This window comes from Colias croceus, chromosome 11, assembly GCF_905220415.1.
Source record: "Colias croceus chromosome 11, ilColCroc2.1".
Classification (NCBI taxonomy): domain Eukaryota; kingdom Metazoa; phylum Arthropoda; class Insecta; order Lepidoptera; family Pieridae; genus Colias; species Colias croceus.
Window position 1 is genome coordinate 3,234,189 of NC_059547.1, and position 18,451 is coordinate 3,252,639.

Here is an 18,451-nt window from a genome sequence, read left to right on the forward strand (position 1 = left end):
GACGTTTAACTTAACAAATTATGCCAAGTCAGAGTTAGTAATATTATCTCATTTTAGATCGAATGAATACCTGCAATATTATACAATGCAAATAAATGTTGAAGATTAGTCGGTTTTTCTTTCTTCGATTAGACAAAAAAATTGAAAATAATTTTCACAGTAATGTCATGTAAAGACATGATTTAGTACAGAATATTTTCATCTGTTTTTATGTTTCTAGTCCAACTATCGATATTAACTGAAAACTAGGAAGTTATTAAATCAGACGTCGCCGCAGTTTATGTACTATATTATATTATGAATAATAAAGTCTGAATACCATAACGGGAGTGACCTTCATATAACAAAGGAAGTGAAAGTATCCTTTTGAAGTTAAATTGATTTAAATATAGAAAATAATTGGATTGGTTTTTTTTTTTCTACATGTATTTTTTACAACATGAAATACTTATGCTTAATGCGTTTATATTATGTATTACACTTTTTACCGAACTTCTTAAAGGATACGGAGGTTCTCAATTCGTAGTTAATAGTATTTGTTTTTGTTATAATACCACTGTTTATCATTTTAAATGTAACTTCTATTTCCATCCCAATCGAGTGAATAAAAAATTGTAAAATGCATAAAATTAATTAACTTTCAGAACATTTATTTATATTTAATTGCATGGAATTTAACATAAAAAAATATTAACACTTCTATTTGAATTAAAAAAACCTCACTAATATTTTCCTATAAATTCCATCCAAAGTACCAGGCTCACATAACAACGTAGCATCTTGTCTACCATCAGTCTACACTCTACAGTCTACACTATCGCGCGTATCACGCGATATCCGCATACAAGTTCAACGCCCGGCCTTCGCCAAACGTTCGTGAAATATTCGATACGCATACCTTTAGTTTTTCACCAATCCTATCTGTTGATTGGTCACAATTCGCAGTTCATGTATGACGAATTGCTCGATAGAATCACGAACTACAAAGCGCTGTATAAACTAGGTATATTGTGTCTATGGTTTTTGTGTAGTAATTCAATTAGGCGGATCTTTATCACGACACGGCCTCGGATTTTCCGGTAAATTGTTGTTTTTTGCGAATTGTGAATACCCACGCTAATAGACTTATGTTCAAGATCGATAAGAACTAAAATGTAGGAGATAGTCTATCTTTATTTAATTACACGAAGCTTGTAACTAAACTAAAATTTGTATAGGTATTTGTTTTAATAACTAAGTGAACACATACACCACATTAGATTTTTAATTAAACAGTATTATTAAACTATTAAATGAAGTATAAAACGGGTAAATCGCTCGTAAAAGTGTTACAAACTTCTTATTACAAACATCGATGTTATCACCACTTCTGTTGCTATTAATGAAAATCGATTTTCAATTTACCGATTCGTATCAGCGTCGATAATTCGATACTGCAATCACGGCTTTAAACTTTTAGCCGGTAAATGTATGCACTTAGATTAGATTTTGCAGACAAATAACTTATGTTTAAACTGTCGTTAAATTCGAAGAAAACATACGAGATTTTTTTAAATATTAATGTTGGATATATAGAAGTTGTTTCAAATTTAGAATTTGATGATAACATAAACTGGAATTTTTTTACGATAGATTTTTACGGAAGATAATAATATGTAAAGGAAAGATTTCCGTAAAAACATATTTCATTGATTTCTTTTCAAAGTGTGTTAACCGCTCAATAAACTCAATATTACAACAAAATCGTTGTGCTTTAGCATCATCTCACGAAACTACCTTTCTTAACAACCCATCCACCTGGATTATACCACTTTCGTGTTCATAAAACTTAAATTTCGCACATTCACAAGCATTGTTATCACCTTTAACATAAATAACTATATTTGTGTCAATAAAAAGTGTCTCATAAAGTAAAATATTTCGTGAATGAAATCGCAATAAAGCCATATACACGGTGATCACGAGTGGGCGTTTATAGTTCTGCAACAATACATTTCTCGTATTGTTTGAACCGATGTAACTTGATCCTCTATAAAAATTTCATTGTATGCACACCACAGCGAAAACTCCATTCAGCGGAGATCTTTGAGGTACGGAGGATTCGATTACTCGGCGTGGGAGCGATATTCAATATAATCATTATTGACATATTATGTATTATGTAGGTCAAATATGCGTCAAATTTGGACTGAGATGTGCTTCTACGTAAGTGAGAAATAATATGACATTGGTGAAGAAATTTGATCATTTGTTCATATTATACACTATTGTTCATATTATACATTTTACCTTTAAAAGCTAGGTTTTATTCAGTTAAAATGCATCGATATGAATTATGAATAGCGGACCGAGAGGAGCACCTTGCGGAACACCGTAATACAATTATCTATGAAGCATTTCAGCTTGGATTTTTATTATCTTAGACAATAATATAATATTAACCTATAAAACAATTTTAAAATCTTGATTGGGAAATCTCATTTATATTCGCGAGCCAGATTTGCATAAAATAAGCGATTTTCCAGCGACGAAAGCACAAAAGACTCCGAAATTCTCATTTTAATATTTTTCTTGAATTTCCTAAATAATGGCGAGATCATTGTCACGAATATTTAATTAGCATAATGCCGTCGTCCTTGTTTTGTAAGAAAACTTCTAACATAATATAAAGATTACTTTAGCGTTATATTGTTTTACGGGGATTTAATTAAAAATTTTGTAGGGTTCCATTTTTATAAGTGTCATTAGCTAAAAATAATCTACATAATAAATAAAAATACAGGTTCTAGTCAATTAGACTAATTGAAGGAACGCCTTGTATTTGTTTGCTGCTCGAAAAACCCACACCTAAAAACAAGTAAAGATTATTTTTCTAACAGCTACAAAGTTATTTATTAACTTAATATATTTGCAAGTACTGCTTAACTATTCGTATTAAAATAAATACTTTTAAAATATTTTTTTTAATATATAGGTAGTTTACTTAATACTCAAGCATCGGTTGCAATAAGAGTAATTTAATATGCTCAAGATGCGCCAGTTCCTAGATATAAACGGACTCTAACGTATTATACAATAGAATGAAGAGATTTCTTAAATCCCTTAGAAAATAAAAGAAATAAGTATTTCAATTTTTATTTCAGGCACGTCGCACATTTACACCGGCCTGTTTATTTTGAGGCTATCTTCAGTTAAAGCAAACCTCGAGACACCGTCCCTTCTGAATTGAATGAAAATTATGGAATTCTTTGATTATCCTCCTTCTAATACTCCTTGAGGATAATTCTTATTCAAATCTGTTTCTTAGATTTATTTTCGCGGTATTTCCTTGAGTAATCAACTAGGGACTGTGTTGTTATCCAAATTGAAATCTGCTTTTTGTATATTTATTAAATCGTAATGCGTACTGACTATGGTACTTACTGACCGAATTTGGGCTTTGTATGGGAACAATCAAATCGCAAATAAAATCTACATATATAGTCAATTAGCGAAGGAATTGAAAAGCGATAGTTATTCAAATACAGTCGTGTTTGAGCTATTAAGGCGAATGTTTGGAATGAACACGGTTTAACGACTCGAATTCAGTATCAACGCAATTGTTTTGCGGCAACTGTGTAAAAACGGTGGTAAAGAGGCGATTTCCCCAAGGCACGGGAATCGATAGGCATTGTAGATCCCCTGATATTAAATTATAATATGGAAGGGTGCGTACGGCGTTATTGTACTTACACATTGGTGCGTTCATTGCAGTTTCGCGATAAAAAAATGCACGCATGAATTGTCTGTTTAAAATGATTTATAAACTATTTATTAATTATCTAATGTACCCCATAAATCTATATCTTTTATTTAATCTGGGAATAAATTTGTCAAATTGTTTCTTGATTTGCATATGAGTTTTCCAGGTGACCTATATTCGATGCTATAACAATAACCATAACTATAAACGAATTCGCACTCAACGACGGTAAGTGTGAACGCAGCTTAAACGCATTACGCTAATGTGGCCGCACCCTTATCGGCATCTGCCGGTTCATTCGTCTTCGATATTTGCCTATTTGATTTTAGAGTAATATGAACGTGAAGGGAAAATTTTGTGTGTCATGAGCGAAATACGTGACTGAGAACGGATTTAATACTCCGCAAACATAACAAAGGGCTCGTTCTAATGAGATATCAGGCGAGATATTACGTCCTTATTTGATTCAGACTGTTTTCTTGGAAACATGTAATATTGACAACGGTTTGTTATATAATATATTACTTTTTTGAGAGCTCACAATCCTGTTGGAGCGAATTGAACTTGAAATATTGTAGGGTGAATAGATCATTATTAAAATGTCTGAGTGTTTAAATTATGCCTGTAGTTGTTGTCTTTGTATATAAATATTTTTTTCTTGGTCATTTATATTTTAATATAGACCCAGCTACCTTCTACTTATAATAAAAGGCCTTATAGAGAAATAATTACTGAAATTCAAACATAATTATCAAGGTACTTCCAATGATAGCTTATAGTCAATAGATATGTATGTACACATTCAAATGGAATTTAACAAGTACATACAGATAACAATCGAGCATAATTCCTCACCTTCACCTGAAAATGCCACTGATATTTTTATTAATCAGAGCATTTATTAAATCCGGCTGTTAACTGATTAGATATGTTTCACGTGTGTATAAATTATCGTAATTCAAAAGATAAGTGTTTTCGTACTCTGGCAGACTGTATGGAGCCGTATATTTCGTAACTAGCTGTGCCGCGCGGTTTTACCCGCATTGCTCCGCTCCTGTTGGTCTCAGCGTGATGATATATAGCTTATAGCCTTCCTCGATAGGTAAATGGGCTATCTGACACCGAATCAAATCAGACCAGTAGTTCCCGAGATTAGCGCGTTCAAACAAAGAAAAAACTCTTCAGCTTTATAATATTAACCCCAGAGCCCCAAGCGGCCCGATCGGTCCCAGACACAATAGATTTTCTATTGTGTCTGTGGTTCCGGAGCCTGAGTTATTAAAAAATATAGTATAGATTAAAGTAGGTAGATTTGAATGAGACATTTCAATTTGTGTATACAATACATATAACTTGTGTACTTATTACAATACAATACTGTATATAACCTTTATGAAGGTATATATTTGGCATTATTGTCAATTAGTATTGACTGTTGTATTGTAGAGAATATAATTGGGTTGCCCTATTCATGTGAACAGGCTATTATTCGAAATATTTTGTTGGGATAAAATTTATAAGAACGACGATGTTTTCGTATCTTCTCTTGAATCATTTTATTTTGGTTGCCTAGAAACTAATTGAAAAATATTACATGCTAAAATTCTTGTATTATCCCAAAGCTATTGTTTTCAAGATCCACAAACGAACCCTTGAGACCCATCTCAAAATGAAAAGTATTTTTGAAGTGAAATCTTATCGGGGTTGGAAAAAAATTTAGTGTAACATTTATTCGTTACGCGTGACATTTTTCCGTTACGCGCCATCTTTTTCTTATCCCTACCACGCGTGATTCGACGTATTTCTGTAGAGTTGCATATAGTAAATTATTTTTTGAAAAATAAGATCATAAAGAAGTTTCACTTCTTACGTGTGTACACTAGTACACGCACACATTTTTTTAAGTACTTTGTATTAAGTATTTCGATTTCGAACAATAATGAATTTACTTGTAATTAAGAATTTTTGGTAAAAATGTTTTATTACACCAAAAACACGTATTGACATAACTCTCCTCCACAGTGTGGTCCATGACAGGCTGTAATTTACTCTCTCTTACTAGTTATTTACCATCTTCGGCCATCATGTAACAGCTTTATATCGACTTTAATTAAAACGTTGTCATGTTTGACTTGAAAGAGTTTATCTTGTAATTGCTTTTGCAAATTCCTTTTGAATTTAAATTGAAGCAATTAAGGGAAGATAATATAAGGCTGTAAAAACGCAGACTTTGTGTTAATTGGTATTTAAATAATGTAAAATGGTTTGATAACTATGCTAAATATATCTTTATTGTTCAAATAATTATGTTTTAGCAGAAGTAATTTTATTGCTTAATTATAAAATGTCTCAAGGTAAAACATAATCGCATTGCTAAAAAGTGTAAATTCAAGGCTAGAGCGCAAATAAAAAATAATAACTATAAAATGTTTAAAATAAATTGTCATTTAAAATATATTTTATTCTCTTTCTTTATGCTATCTCTTCGATTAAATATAACTAATGCAAATATTTCAACCTTCGTTTGATCGCTCAATGCATAGAAAAAACCAAAAAACATGACGCTCTAGGTGAATTAGTTTTCTAGTACATTCCTATGTATTTTGACGAATTCGTGTTTACAATACATGCATGTATGCAATGTTGTATGTCAATCAGACAAAACAAACAGAGATGCAGCGTCTCGACGTCTCGTCGGAGCAAATATTGTGTATTTACTTCTAATAATATATTCCATGGTACAATTCCGAGACTGAATATAAGCTTGCTTAGTAATACTTACCTTTCAAGTACTCCTTAAAAGGTGCGTGTATTTTTATTCTTTGCAGTACAAAACAAGCACATAAAGACAAGAAAAATACGTAATTCTGTGTAATAATAAAGATAAAAATAAATCATAAATACTTACCGCTACTAATAATAACGTCCTAATTCTCAAAATATCTCATAAAATATTATACCTATTATGTAGTTAGTTAGAACAATTATTCTATTACTCACTCCGATCCTGATACGATTTTGTTTATGGTACTCACCTGAAACGAATAAAAAAATAAATATTAGATATCAATATTGCACTCAATACAATAAATAGATATTAGAAAGAGATTATCATATAGAGCTTTTTAAGTACACGGTTAAATAGAGATAATTCTAGAGTTTTTTTTTTCATTGTAGAGCTAATTTTCAACACTCTACCAATTTGCATGCATGCATACATATGCAGCCGCGTTTTATGAATTCAGTGTTTTACTAACATATCAATCAATACATAACAGATTATTAAATACAGATCATTCAGAGCTTTTTTAGTCTAGAGATTATTTTCAAAACTGGACGCAGCAGCTTTTATTACAAATATTACTATACTAATGCACTACCAATAATTTTGGGCATGCATGATACACGCGAATCCTGATACAATAAATGAATAGCACCACCACTGGTAATTGTCATTGATATCACTAACGACCACCTTAATGGTGGAACGTGATATTTAACTATGGCTGATGTGAAATTATTCAGTGCATATGCATTTTGTAACTACATATCACATACCTATGGCTGATGTGAAATTATTTTTTATGATTTTGTAGGTACTACATTTGATAAAAATATGTCAACAGGAAATCTATTTATGAGAAGAGCTTGGATATTATTTTTAGTAATTTAGTGTAATTAAACTATATTGTTAGGTAAAGCAATGAGTACTTCTTAAACTTTTAAATAAGACGTATCTATTAAGGCAATGGTCATGTCTTAAACTCTTTCTCATAAACTTATTCATCCACATAGGGTGTCAAAAGTAATTAAATCACTACACAAAAGCTCTGTAGCGCTTTTGAATCAACAAAATATATATTCGAGGACCGTATAATAAGTACTGTATGTTGCGTTAATCTCTCTATATTTGACTCATATTATTAAACTTGGACAAAATACTGTTCCTTATCTCGACCCAGTACATATTTGCATTGCGTAATATTAAAACCTGAATATAAAACAACGCACACTAAATTTAGAACGTAAACAATGACCGATCCGAGGGGATACATCGAATCAATACAAACAATATAAACTGATTAATAGCGACGCACTTCCTAATCCATTGTAATCTCCGCACACGTGTTCGGGGGCTGGCTAATACAAAAACGTGTCATATTACAATGATTTATTAAGCCGAGTGTAGCTTTTGATGTGAAAATTGTAATGATTTGAGTAAAAATGAAATTGTTGTTGAAAATTCGGAAATTTAGTCTACAGAAGAATGGGCAATTCGAAAGCATGGATCATGTTTCAATTAAATAAAGCGCAAGACATATAAGTAATTAATAATACAAAAAACAACTGCAACATTTTCATTTACAAAAGAAACTACTCTATCACAAATCAAATAAGCGAACTCGCTAACACAACAAATCCCCAATTACAGCACAAAGCCGTTCGCTAAACTATTTCGATTCACGAAATTTCCAAGTCTAGATAGAAAGGCGGACGAAATGTTTTATACCCCTAGATGGGTCCGTACGGGCCCGAACAATACAGCATTGAAAGTATCACAAAGGGCACATGGTGCTTTCAATAATGGCCAACAGGATCCAACCTGAGCTCAAGAATTCGAGGGGGACTCTTTTTACGCTATTTGTCGTCTTCAATTTGGCTGGGAACGATCGCAATTATATGACCTCGCTATGAATTGCACCCGATTGCTATCCGTGACGACAGCTGACGTTTTTCTTTATTAAATTCAAATATATACTAATATGTACCTACATACTATAAAGCTGAAGAGTTTGTTTGTTTAAGGGTGCTAATCTCAGGAACTACTGGTCCGATTTGAATAATTAATTCAGTGTTAGATAGTCCATTTATCGAGGAAGGCTATAAATATAAAAGGCTATATTATATCTTCACGCTAAGACCAACAGGATCGAAGCAATGCGCGTAAAACCGCGGGGCACAGTTAGTAAACAATATGACGCTGTGTCTACTCGAATGTACTTTGTTGGTACTTCGTTAGGGAAATGTAAACTTGATCTATTTATTACATGTTTAGAAAGTTAGTACAAAGAGAGAAACCATCGATAGTACTGGCTTTGTAATGAGTAAAGATTATAAATTATAATTTCCAATACCGACCGTCTGGCAACTACTTGTATTATGAGAAACAAAAGATGAATTGTTTGTAGATATTCATGTCATCTTACAATAAATCACCTTTCTCAAAAATCGCAATACACTATCACCGAAATAAGATAGATTAAAAGCCCTAAAGGTTCATTATTTATCTAAGCGTATAGATGTGGAAATAGCAATCAATTACAGAGAAAAGAAGATACTTCCAAATTAATACATATTACGTATATATAAAAAACATTTGTCATAAGTACATTCTGTAAATAATCTGGCTTCCAGAATAATACGGTATAATATAATTGTATAGGTATGTAATGTACTAAGATTTAGTCCCATTGTTTTTGTGATGAATGAAACAGGATTTCTGACGTCATTGAATTGAGGTGTTGGCGACGAGCCGTGTAATCTTAGAAAGACAATGCTTTTCTTATGCAACAAAAGAATATCATTTTCAGCTGCAATAACAATTTGTACGTTGTCATACGGGTCAACATTTCTTGTATATATTTTTTCTGTATTTTACAGTATTATTTTTATGCAGCTTAACATGGTGTGTGGGTTTTTTCATTCCTTATAAATTTTAACTATACAGGGATAACAAATAAATGTTCAATATTGTTAAAAATTTTATAAAAAAAAACTGCTTTAAAACTGCTCTAAAATGTAAAATATTTCTATAGGTACAGGTTTTTTTAAAGAGGCACATAACCAGCATTTCAAAGAATTTTCCAAATTGCGAAACATAAAAAATAAGCGGAGGCTGATGAGGAGGTTATTATCTAAAATCTAGCTTACTCTAATTAGAATAGAGCGTAAAATAAGATGCCATACGGTGAAAGTAATACGGACCAAAATACATACTTAATTATAAAGATGCGATAATGCGAAGAAAATGCATGATTTAAGCAGATACGTAAAACCATGCGCACGCTTCTCTTATTCCCTGTAGATAGCACTTTTCATGCCCATTATATATCATTATACTAACTTTCACAGGCGTATGTGTCAATTAGTTGAAAATTATACATAACTTCGGACAATACCGCACTTAACTATTGTAATTTTAGGATTTGCAACCTTACTCGCGCAAGTCAAGGTTGAAATTCGTGTGTACGTCACACGTGCCATTTTACAACACGATAAATATCTTCGGAAACAATGCGTACTTAAAGACGGGAATTTTGTTAAAAGTGGACGGTTAATGGCCGTCCGTTTTACTAATACATATACGAGAAATATTAGACTGTTCCTCCAACAATTTGTTGTAACAATTCTTTTGTTCTAATATTTATGTTCTCAACGGGATTTACTTCTTCTAGGGCATATTTGACAAGTTCTAGGGCATACAATTAGTTAACGATTTCTGAAATTATTATGCTTACAAACAAAAGTCGATAAGTCTCTACATTTTCCTTAATAAATATCAGCGTGGTATCACTCAAATAAGGATGTTGACGACATAATTCAGACTATCGTTATATGATTATATCATATGCAATTGCATAAAAGGTATATTTTATAGCCTTTCTTCAATAACCTTCATAAGAGTACATAATATGCGCTTTCATATAAGCAAATATGGGTTTATTTCACTGATATCCAACGAGCTCTCACTAAGTACACTTTAACAAGCCTATGATGTTTGATTACCTGCATTTTACGGTAAATTATGTGTCATTGACATTTTGCAGTTGCTTCTGATATTACTGCTTTGATCACTTATTTATGATGTTTAATGTGGTAAGTCTCATATTATAATGTAGTGTAAAGAATTGTTTTCCTAATAATAATTATTATAGAGCCATGATCGTTTTACGGAGCTGATTGGTTACAAAATGTAATTATTTATTAAGAAAAATATTGCTATTTTATTTTTAAAACATTTCTTGTAAATAGTCATTTATCAAACAAGGCTTTTTAAAAAATACCTAGTTCTTAAAATGTCACACTAAATTAGATCTAACGATAGATTCTTATCCTTAAAAACTCACGGATCATTGGCACAAAAAATCCCTGAAGAAATAGGAAATCAATACGAATAAACGTAATCAGCTACAGAAAAGCGAAATACAAGAAAAATACATCACGTTCTTAGTGAATCCTATCAAAGTATAAATACATACATATATATATATACTATATACGTCAGAACATAATCATCCCAGCTTAATACTGAATTAGTGGTCTTACAGAGATCTTCTGAAGGCTCCATTGTTCACCTTAATTGTTATTGTGCAGAATTAATTTGGATCGGGCTCAGCGTCTCGCTATCTTTTGTCAGATTGTGGGTATAATCTGTTCATTATAATGATTCAATGTAACTATTAGTTATGCGTTATTGGATTATATTTGGTAGGACTTTAATATGTATTGTTAATATTGTACCTGTTATGAATAGTTTTGATGATGCGATATTTTTTCTAACACACTTAAAGGGTTGTGAAATTGGATACGAGGAAAGCGACAAAAGATTAATAATAATTATTAAATTTTCACCGGTGACAGACATCTCACCTTTCAATTTTAACAAGACTCTCACCTACGTTGCCCTTATGCATCGCTTTGAATCTATATTCAGACAAATAAACTTTGTAATGTATCACCAATCCTACATCAGTTACAACGACGACATTTCATTGCCAATATACAGAAAGATCCAGCACCAATCTCAGTTATTAGTGTTAACTAAAAATTGGGACTAATAATTAACATTAGGACATACAAACGTGCCTGGTTCTAAGATTCCTTCTATGTGTATGATACCTCATATTCTTGTGATGCGTGCAACCGCTAGATAACCCGTGTCTACGTGAGGTGGCCGAAATGACCCGGCTCGTGCAAAAATTGATAAGCATTATAACTGTGCCTGTTATTCAGCGATAATCATATCTAACTACCGCAGCCATTTTTGCTGATGTTTTGATGTAATGTGCACTGCAGAGTGCAGGTCCATCTTAATCGATTTTCGCTGTTTTCTGTATTCAAACATTTTATTAAGATGTTAGGTAATGTTATTGTTATAGCGTTTTAGTAAATTTGATATTTTATTAAATACCCATTTATTATACCGGTAGCAGCATTCGTAAGAACCATGGACACCGTGTACAAATTTTGCACCAAATATGCGTTTCACAACTTTTCCGTGATTAAATAATTACCAATCACATATATTAATATAGATGAGTTGGTCAAACCAAAATGATCGAGACCTCACAATCTACTCTGACAAATTGAAAATAAAACTGAATAACGTCAGGCTTAATAAATCTAAATAACAAAAGCAATTTAGCTAAGAGACAGGATCGGTTGTCATCCCATCGTCGGCGAATGTTGAATAAATGCTGACAGACCGCATCGACCCTCGGACATTGGACGTGTTATGTCAGCTACACGGATTGAATTAGAGAAAGCTGGAGTAATTCAATGAATTTAGTTAGATCAATCTGTAACTACTGGAGTATAATTTTGAGATTGTTCAGCCTTTAATGTTCGATATGATTAATTCGATGATCAATAATTAATATTCATTTTATACAATGCTTATACTCCAGGTTTGTATTGAATTTTGTCAACCGTAATATTAAAAGCTAAAATAAAGGAATTGTAACGAATGACTTTTTATTTGTTAATACTATTTGAAAAGTAACTGACACAAGTGGATCATACAGCAATTACAGGTAGTAACAAGAAACATAGGAACAATTTTCAAATATGTTACACGTAGCATGAGAACATGAAAACATAAAGGACGCTTTAGGCTGCATCACGGGAACTAGACCCGGTAACTTTTATACGAGTCCCGCTTTGTGCTGGAAGGCTGAGAGCATTGTAACGGAAAATTAAAAAGGCAATTTTCTAAATGAGACCAGCGCAGTACAGGGTTAAACTCCGCACGTCACACGGGAGATGAGCTTTGTATTGCACCCTCAGTTTATGTTCGATCTACTAATTTTGTGAGGGAACTGCAATAAAGTTCATACAACGTTGTAAGTAATAAAATAGATACAACTAAATACGTGCCTAGAACACTACGATAAAATAATATGTAAGTTTCGAGAACAAATCTAATATAGGAAGGTGTTACACGCTATTTATGGCATTTAATAGAGCTGTAATTCGAATCGGGCAAATTATGTAATACGAAGGAAAATATGATACCTTCACGACGATACACCTACACATGATTTAAGATAATCAAGGCTAAGGTCTCTTGGCGTTGATAGGATACGGTTGCAAGCTTACAGTTTTATTGTAGCCTGTAGGTGGACTCGGCCTTGATATAAACAGATGGCGTTTTCTTTAGGAACTTGCATACATAATTATGAATCAAAACGAGTTAACGTCATTACTGAATCTGGATAACTTCTAATTTAAAACAAATTATGGAGAAATTATTACTACCATTACTTTATCATTATAGCGGATGGTTATAACTTTGTAATAAATCAAACACTTGCATCAGAAAAACTAATTCATCAACATTTAAGATACCAACAATTGCATAATTTGAATGAAAGAAAACGCTTAATTCACTTAAGCTGCTCGGTTAATCACAGAATTTAAGCAACCTCTTGTGGTCATTTGTACCCGTCGCACTAATAATAATTAACTCAGACGAGACCGCCGCGTTAAATGGTTAACAGCCGTTTAAATTAGAGAATAATGAGATGAGTTACCGGATTTCTAAAGGTTAAGTGTTATGTTTACGCATTTGTTACTTTTTTAGAGGCTGTTAATTAGCGCACTATCATCGTGCTCTAGCAATGAGTGATGCTACGTATTAGATAAGCTAAAGTGATAAGTCTCGAAGACTCACATAGTAGGAGATTTTTCCAGCTTCCGCCGAGTGCGCGGAGGCAGCGATGCAGCCGGGGAGTAGGATTAGCTGGTGGAGCTCGAGGCAACGGCACTCTTACATCTCCTTCTGAAGAACTTCTGCCTAAAAGTGACGATCCACGATCTCTAGATAAAGATCTGCGCCTTCCAAATGGAGCGCCTCTCACAGTTGCGAAACTTTCTTCTCCGTTCACCCTGAATGTATCCATTGGAATACCTTCGGGTTCTTCTCTTCTACTCCGTACTGAAAAAGTTCTTCTAAACCCAATCGCAAGTCCTTCCATTGTTTTTCTTTTCGGTCTTTGTATTTCTTCAGAACTAATAACAGTTATGTCGTCAAGATTTTGCGTGTCATATGTTCTGTGGGATCTGTTCGATTCTAATCCAGAGAGGTCTTCAACGCCTCCGTGACGGTATCTAAGTGGTTTTCCTCTATCGATTATGCCCAGTTCATCGTAACTTCTATACGTAGATGTCCGTCGCGGCGCTGGAGGCCGACCAGCTTTGTCAATCGTCATTGTTAATGTCTATCCAATTTAGCATCAACCTGATGAACAAATTATTATATTAGGACAATTCTTCTTGCCTTGTTTGTATATCCTTTGATGGTATTGGCTGGCATCGTTTAATTGCAAGTGTGTTTAAATATAAAGCTGTTAAAAGAATCTTTATTAGGAAAGTGTGTTTGTAACATTGGCTATAATACGTCTTTTACGGGAGTGCTTAAGAATTTGTTCCAATTACGGTCTCCCTATAAGGCAATCGGTGATTATCCTTGACGGCACAGTAGTTATTATTGTAACTTATTGTTATATTTGCGTGCAGTACGATCGTTTAACATAACCGTATCGTGACTTGTCAAAGTTTTGAATTTGCTGATATAATTGTTTGTCGAAGATTGACTAAAGGATTTTAATAACAAGGCAACAAAGCAGGGTGTACTACGAGTGTTTTGTCGGTTTGCTTTTGCTTGCGGTTGATTATACAAACAACAAACGATGCTAGGTACCGAGTGAGTATTTGTATAAAGCGAACGAGTAATGTTTGGATGTTTGGCTTTTAGTTATCCATCGGAAATCGTCCAAAGCGGTTGGCAAACGAAAACAAGGTCAAGAGTCATTTCGTCGCTGTTATTAATGTTAAACAGAATTCTCTACTAAGTACTAGTTTGTATAACGGCTAAGATTTACGTTGAACATTTATTTCTTGAAGTATTATGAAAACATACCTTCCATTGGATAGCTGATAGATTATTATTACTATTGGGAGTCCAGTTTCACAAAATACATTTTCCTCGTTTACCATTTCACGTCCGTTACATTTAATAATATAACATACATCCATTTTCACCACTCCTCCCAACAATGTGTTCTACTAGATAAAACATTGTATTACCCAAAACCCTAAAAGTGTTCTCAAATAAAGTAGCTATTAAGTTGGTTCACCCGTGAACCCCGAAATACATTTCGTACGTTTGGGAGTAATGCTTAATTCACATCTGTCTGTCTGTTGGTAATTACAACGGGGTGCTTAAGCACATCCCTGTAATGGATATCGCAATCTACATCTTAATTGTGGTGCAGTTTTTGTGCACATTTCTCAATTTCTAATGTAATAACGCGTAGCATTTAGAGTTCATATTACCTATATCTATTGAACTTACAGATCTATCATCTAGGCGAGTAGACTTTTACTTTAAGTAGGAATTTAGGAAGAATGAAATTGTGTATCGACAAGAATATTTCTATGCTACATTTTAATCACATTTTCAAAACCCATTCAATTTGCATTCATATCCAATAATTACTACTAACTTTCAATAAGTTACAATTCTGGGTAATAAAAATATAACGCTTATCGATAACAATTGAAAGAAACTATACGAAACAGTATTCACTGATAAGTAGCCGATAACGTTGGAATAACAATCGTATCACTTTGCGGACCCCACGTACGTACTTTGTCGATAAAAAGTGCCAAATGCCACCTTCAATTTAGTGAAAAGGGTACGTGCAAAGTGCAAGTAACACTACATGTTATTTCCACTTACGATACGAGAAATGTGAAAACGCGATTTATTTATTGATGACCTTTAACGTGTTTGTGAATAAATTTTGTTATTATTTGCCTCAGCTGATACTAAGTTATACAATACAATTTATTTGGTATTTTTTAAATTCCTTGATATATTCGATGTTTGCGAGATAAAAAAAGCACGGCTATTTTTTTTAAATATATTTTTTACATTTAACAGAAAACAAAAGAAACACGTTAGTTTTTTAAGAATTGACACTCCATTAAGAGTAAAATAAACAGCCAAATCTGAGGTACATAATTCCAATACGTTCTGACATTTTTGATTCCGCTCAGCTTACTTATAAGGCACTAATGAATCAATTAAAGCCGAGTCACAGATAAAAAACACATCAAAGTAAAATATATGACTTGCCACCAACACACAAAGTTGTTACATTTCTTGAAATATTACCCTCATATCCATAAAATCATTAATCTAAATTTGTAGCATTTCCAAACCTTTGTCAGATAACTGCGACAACACTATTTAGTGACGTTATGATTTATCCATTTGCACTTAACGATAATTTATGGGTCCACTATAATAGAATTCGTGACGATAAATTTCACGGAAACCAAAACAAAATAACTGCTATACCGAACCTAGTCAAAATCTATTAGCCTTTACGTAGCATAAACTAAAATATACACATTACATAACCCCGCTAATTTGAATATTTTTTGCATATATTTGTGTGTGTTAACTTGATTTGAATTTAAAATTTTGTCCATTCGTGACAAATCAATTAGCACAATCCGTTTTTCCGTCGATTCGGATTTTGTTTTTATTTAAAATTGAATTGTTAGAATTGCAATTTTATACCAAACGTTATAATAATATCCATCTACATATGAAAAGTTGAAAAGACGAACACAAAACTTAAAACACAAAATAAGTATCGCGGCGAAATTCTTTACAAAGTTACGCTTAATTTATTCACTCATAATTTCAATAACTGAGTAAAATCACTTAGCCGCACGATCGTCATGTACATTTTAATTATAAAAAGATTACGGGCCATATGTTATACGTTGTTCGAGTAATGTTTCCGAGCGACCCTAATCACCTGCCGCTGTGGGCTAATTTTCTATAAAAGCCTTCTCAACTTACAAACTACCTCGTAACAGGGTTAAAGATTTTATATCTTGTTAGTGTTACCTTTAGTCTTTAGGAATATTAAATTGTGCGTCAGCGATAAAAGTGTATTAAAAACAATTCCTGTATGGTTATGATCAAAAATAATTTGGAAGTTAACAGTTACAATTTTTATTATAATTTGGCATAATATATTGCACAGAAGCTAGTACACATATTGTTAGTTAAGATTTTCGCTTAATAAAGACGAAATATTTAATAACCATTAAATTACCCAGCATTATAATATATTGACAACACGAAATTAAAGAAAACAATTACCCTTAAATTGCATGTCACTCATCCGAATGGATACGTCATTTACAAATATTAAATGCAATTATATTCGCGTGTATAAAACGACGATTTCTTATTTATATTTAAGAATTTTCGACGTAAATGGCAAGAAACTTACAAATGAAGAGACATTTCATAACTTCAGGTGATTTGCTGACATAACCCATGCCTTGGTATTTCTATCATTGTGAATAATATTGCAACAATAATGCATAGAAACTAACCAGGAAATCGTAATAGTTGTATCGTTATTTTGCCCTTAGGTAATATAAACAATTGACGACATGTAGTTTACTATAGAAGTTACTATAACATAAAGTTTTAAATGATGGAAATATTTTAAACACGATAACGTAATCTTCAAATAACGTAGTAATTTCGCAACATTCTTATCTGTTTTGTTCAAGAACATAATACGTAAAAATAATTTAATTCCAAGCGTATGAACCAAATTATAACACCGCTATATTGAAATAGTGTATAAATTTAGAATCGTATTAAGTGCAATCAAAGTGTTCTTTTGTAAAACAAAAAAACGCATTCCACTAAACAAACGAATCGTGCCATAAATCAAAGGTATTTCATAACACTTAATGCATTGGCCGAAGGTTTGTACACAAAATCCGAAAATTTTAAAGAACACTCATGCAGTGGTTAAAATTAGTACGAGAGTGCCACTCGAGGCTAGACTAAACAATTCAAAATTGAAGGACTTGTTTGATCAACAGTTAAAGAAACAGGAAGCTATTTTATCAATCATATTCATAGTGCATTGGTTTGGAAATCTTTATGAATGTTTACATCGAATACAGAATGCGTTAGCTCTAGTGTAAACATGAGGGCTGTCAGGTATATGCATAGTTTATTGAAACTATTTTTAAACACAGCTATAACAATAAAAATGCATGTTTGTAAAAAACGTATACGTCAGTAGGGATTCACAGCCATTACGAAAAAAGTGAAAATTTATTTATCTATCTAAAAAATAAAACCTAAATTTTACAACAATAGAAATATAAGTATATACCGATAGAAAAGAAAAAAAAATTTTTTTACCTACAAAGTTACAACGCTAATTTTTTAAGTAAATAAAACCATAAAAAAAAACTTTTGGCAACCCTAGTAAACGCATGTCAAATGAAAGAACAAACAATACGCGTCACCGCGCCACAAACAAGTTAAGCAAATAACAGTTAAACTGAATCCAATGAACAAACTATTTTCACACG

At 32.5% G+C, this 18,451-nt stretch overlaps 1 protein-coding gene across 4 annotated transcripts in view; it reads right to left on the reverse strand.

Annotated features, from left to right (window-relative positions):
- LOC123695739 (caskin-2) overlaps positions 1 to 18,451 on the reverse strand; it is a 204,404-nt gene that overhangs the window by 80,567 nt on the left and 105,386 nt on the right. For 2 of the 4 annotated variants that reach the window (XM_045641657.1, XM_045641656.1), the window contains exon 2: positions 13,695 to 14,261. The exons of the other annotated variants lie outside the window; for them this stretch is intronic. In XM_045641657.1, the coding sequence (XP_045497613.1) occupies positions 13,695 to 14,232 (538 nt within the window). In that variant the 5' untranslated portion in view covers positions 14,233 to 14,261. The remainder of the gene's footprint in view (positions 1 to 13,694; positions 14,262 to 18,451) is intronic. 4 annotated transcript variants of the gene reach the window in all.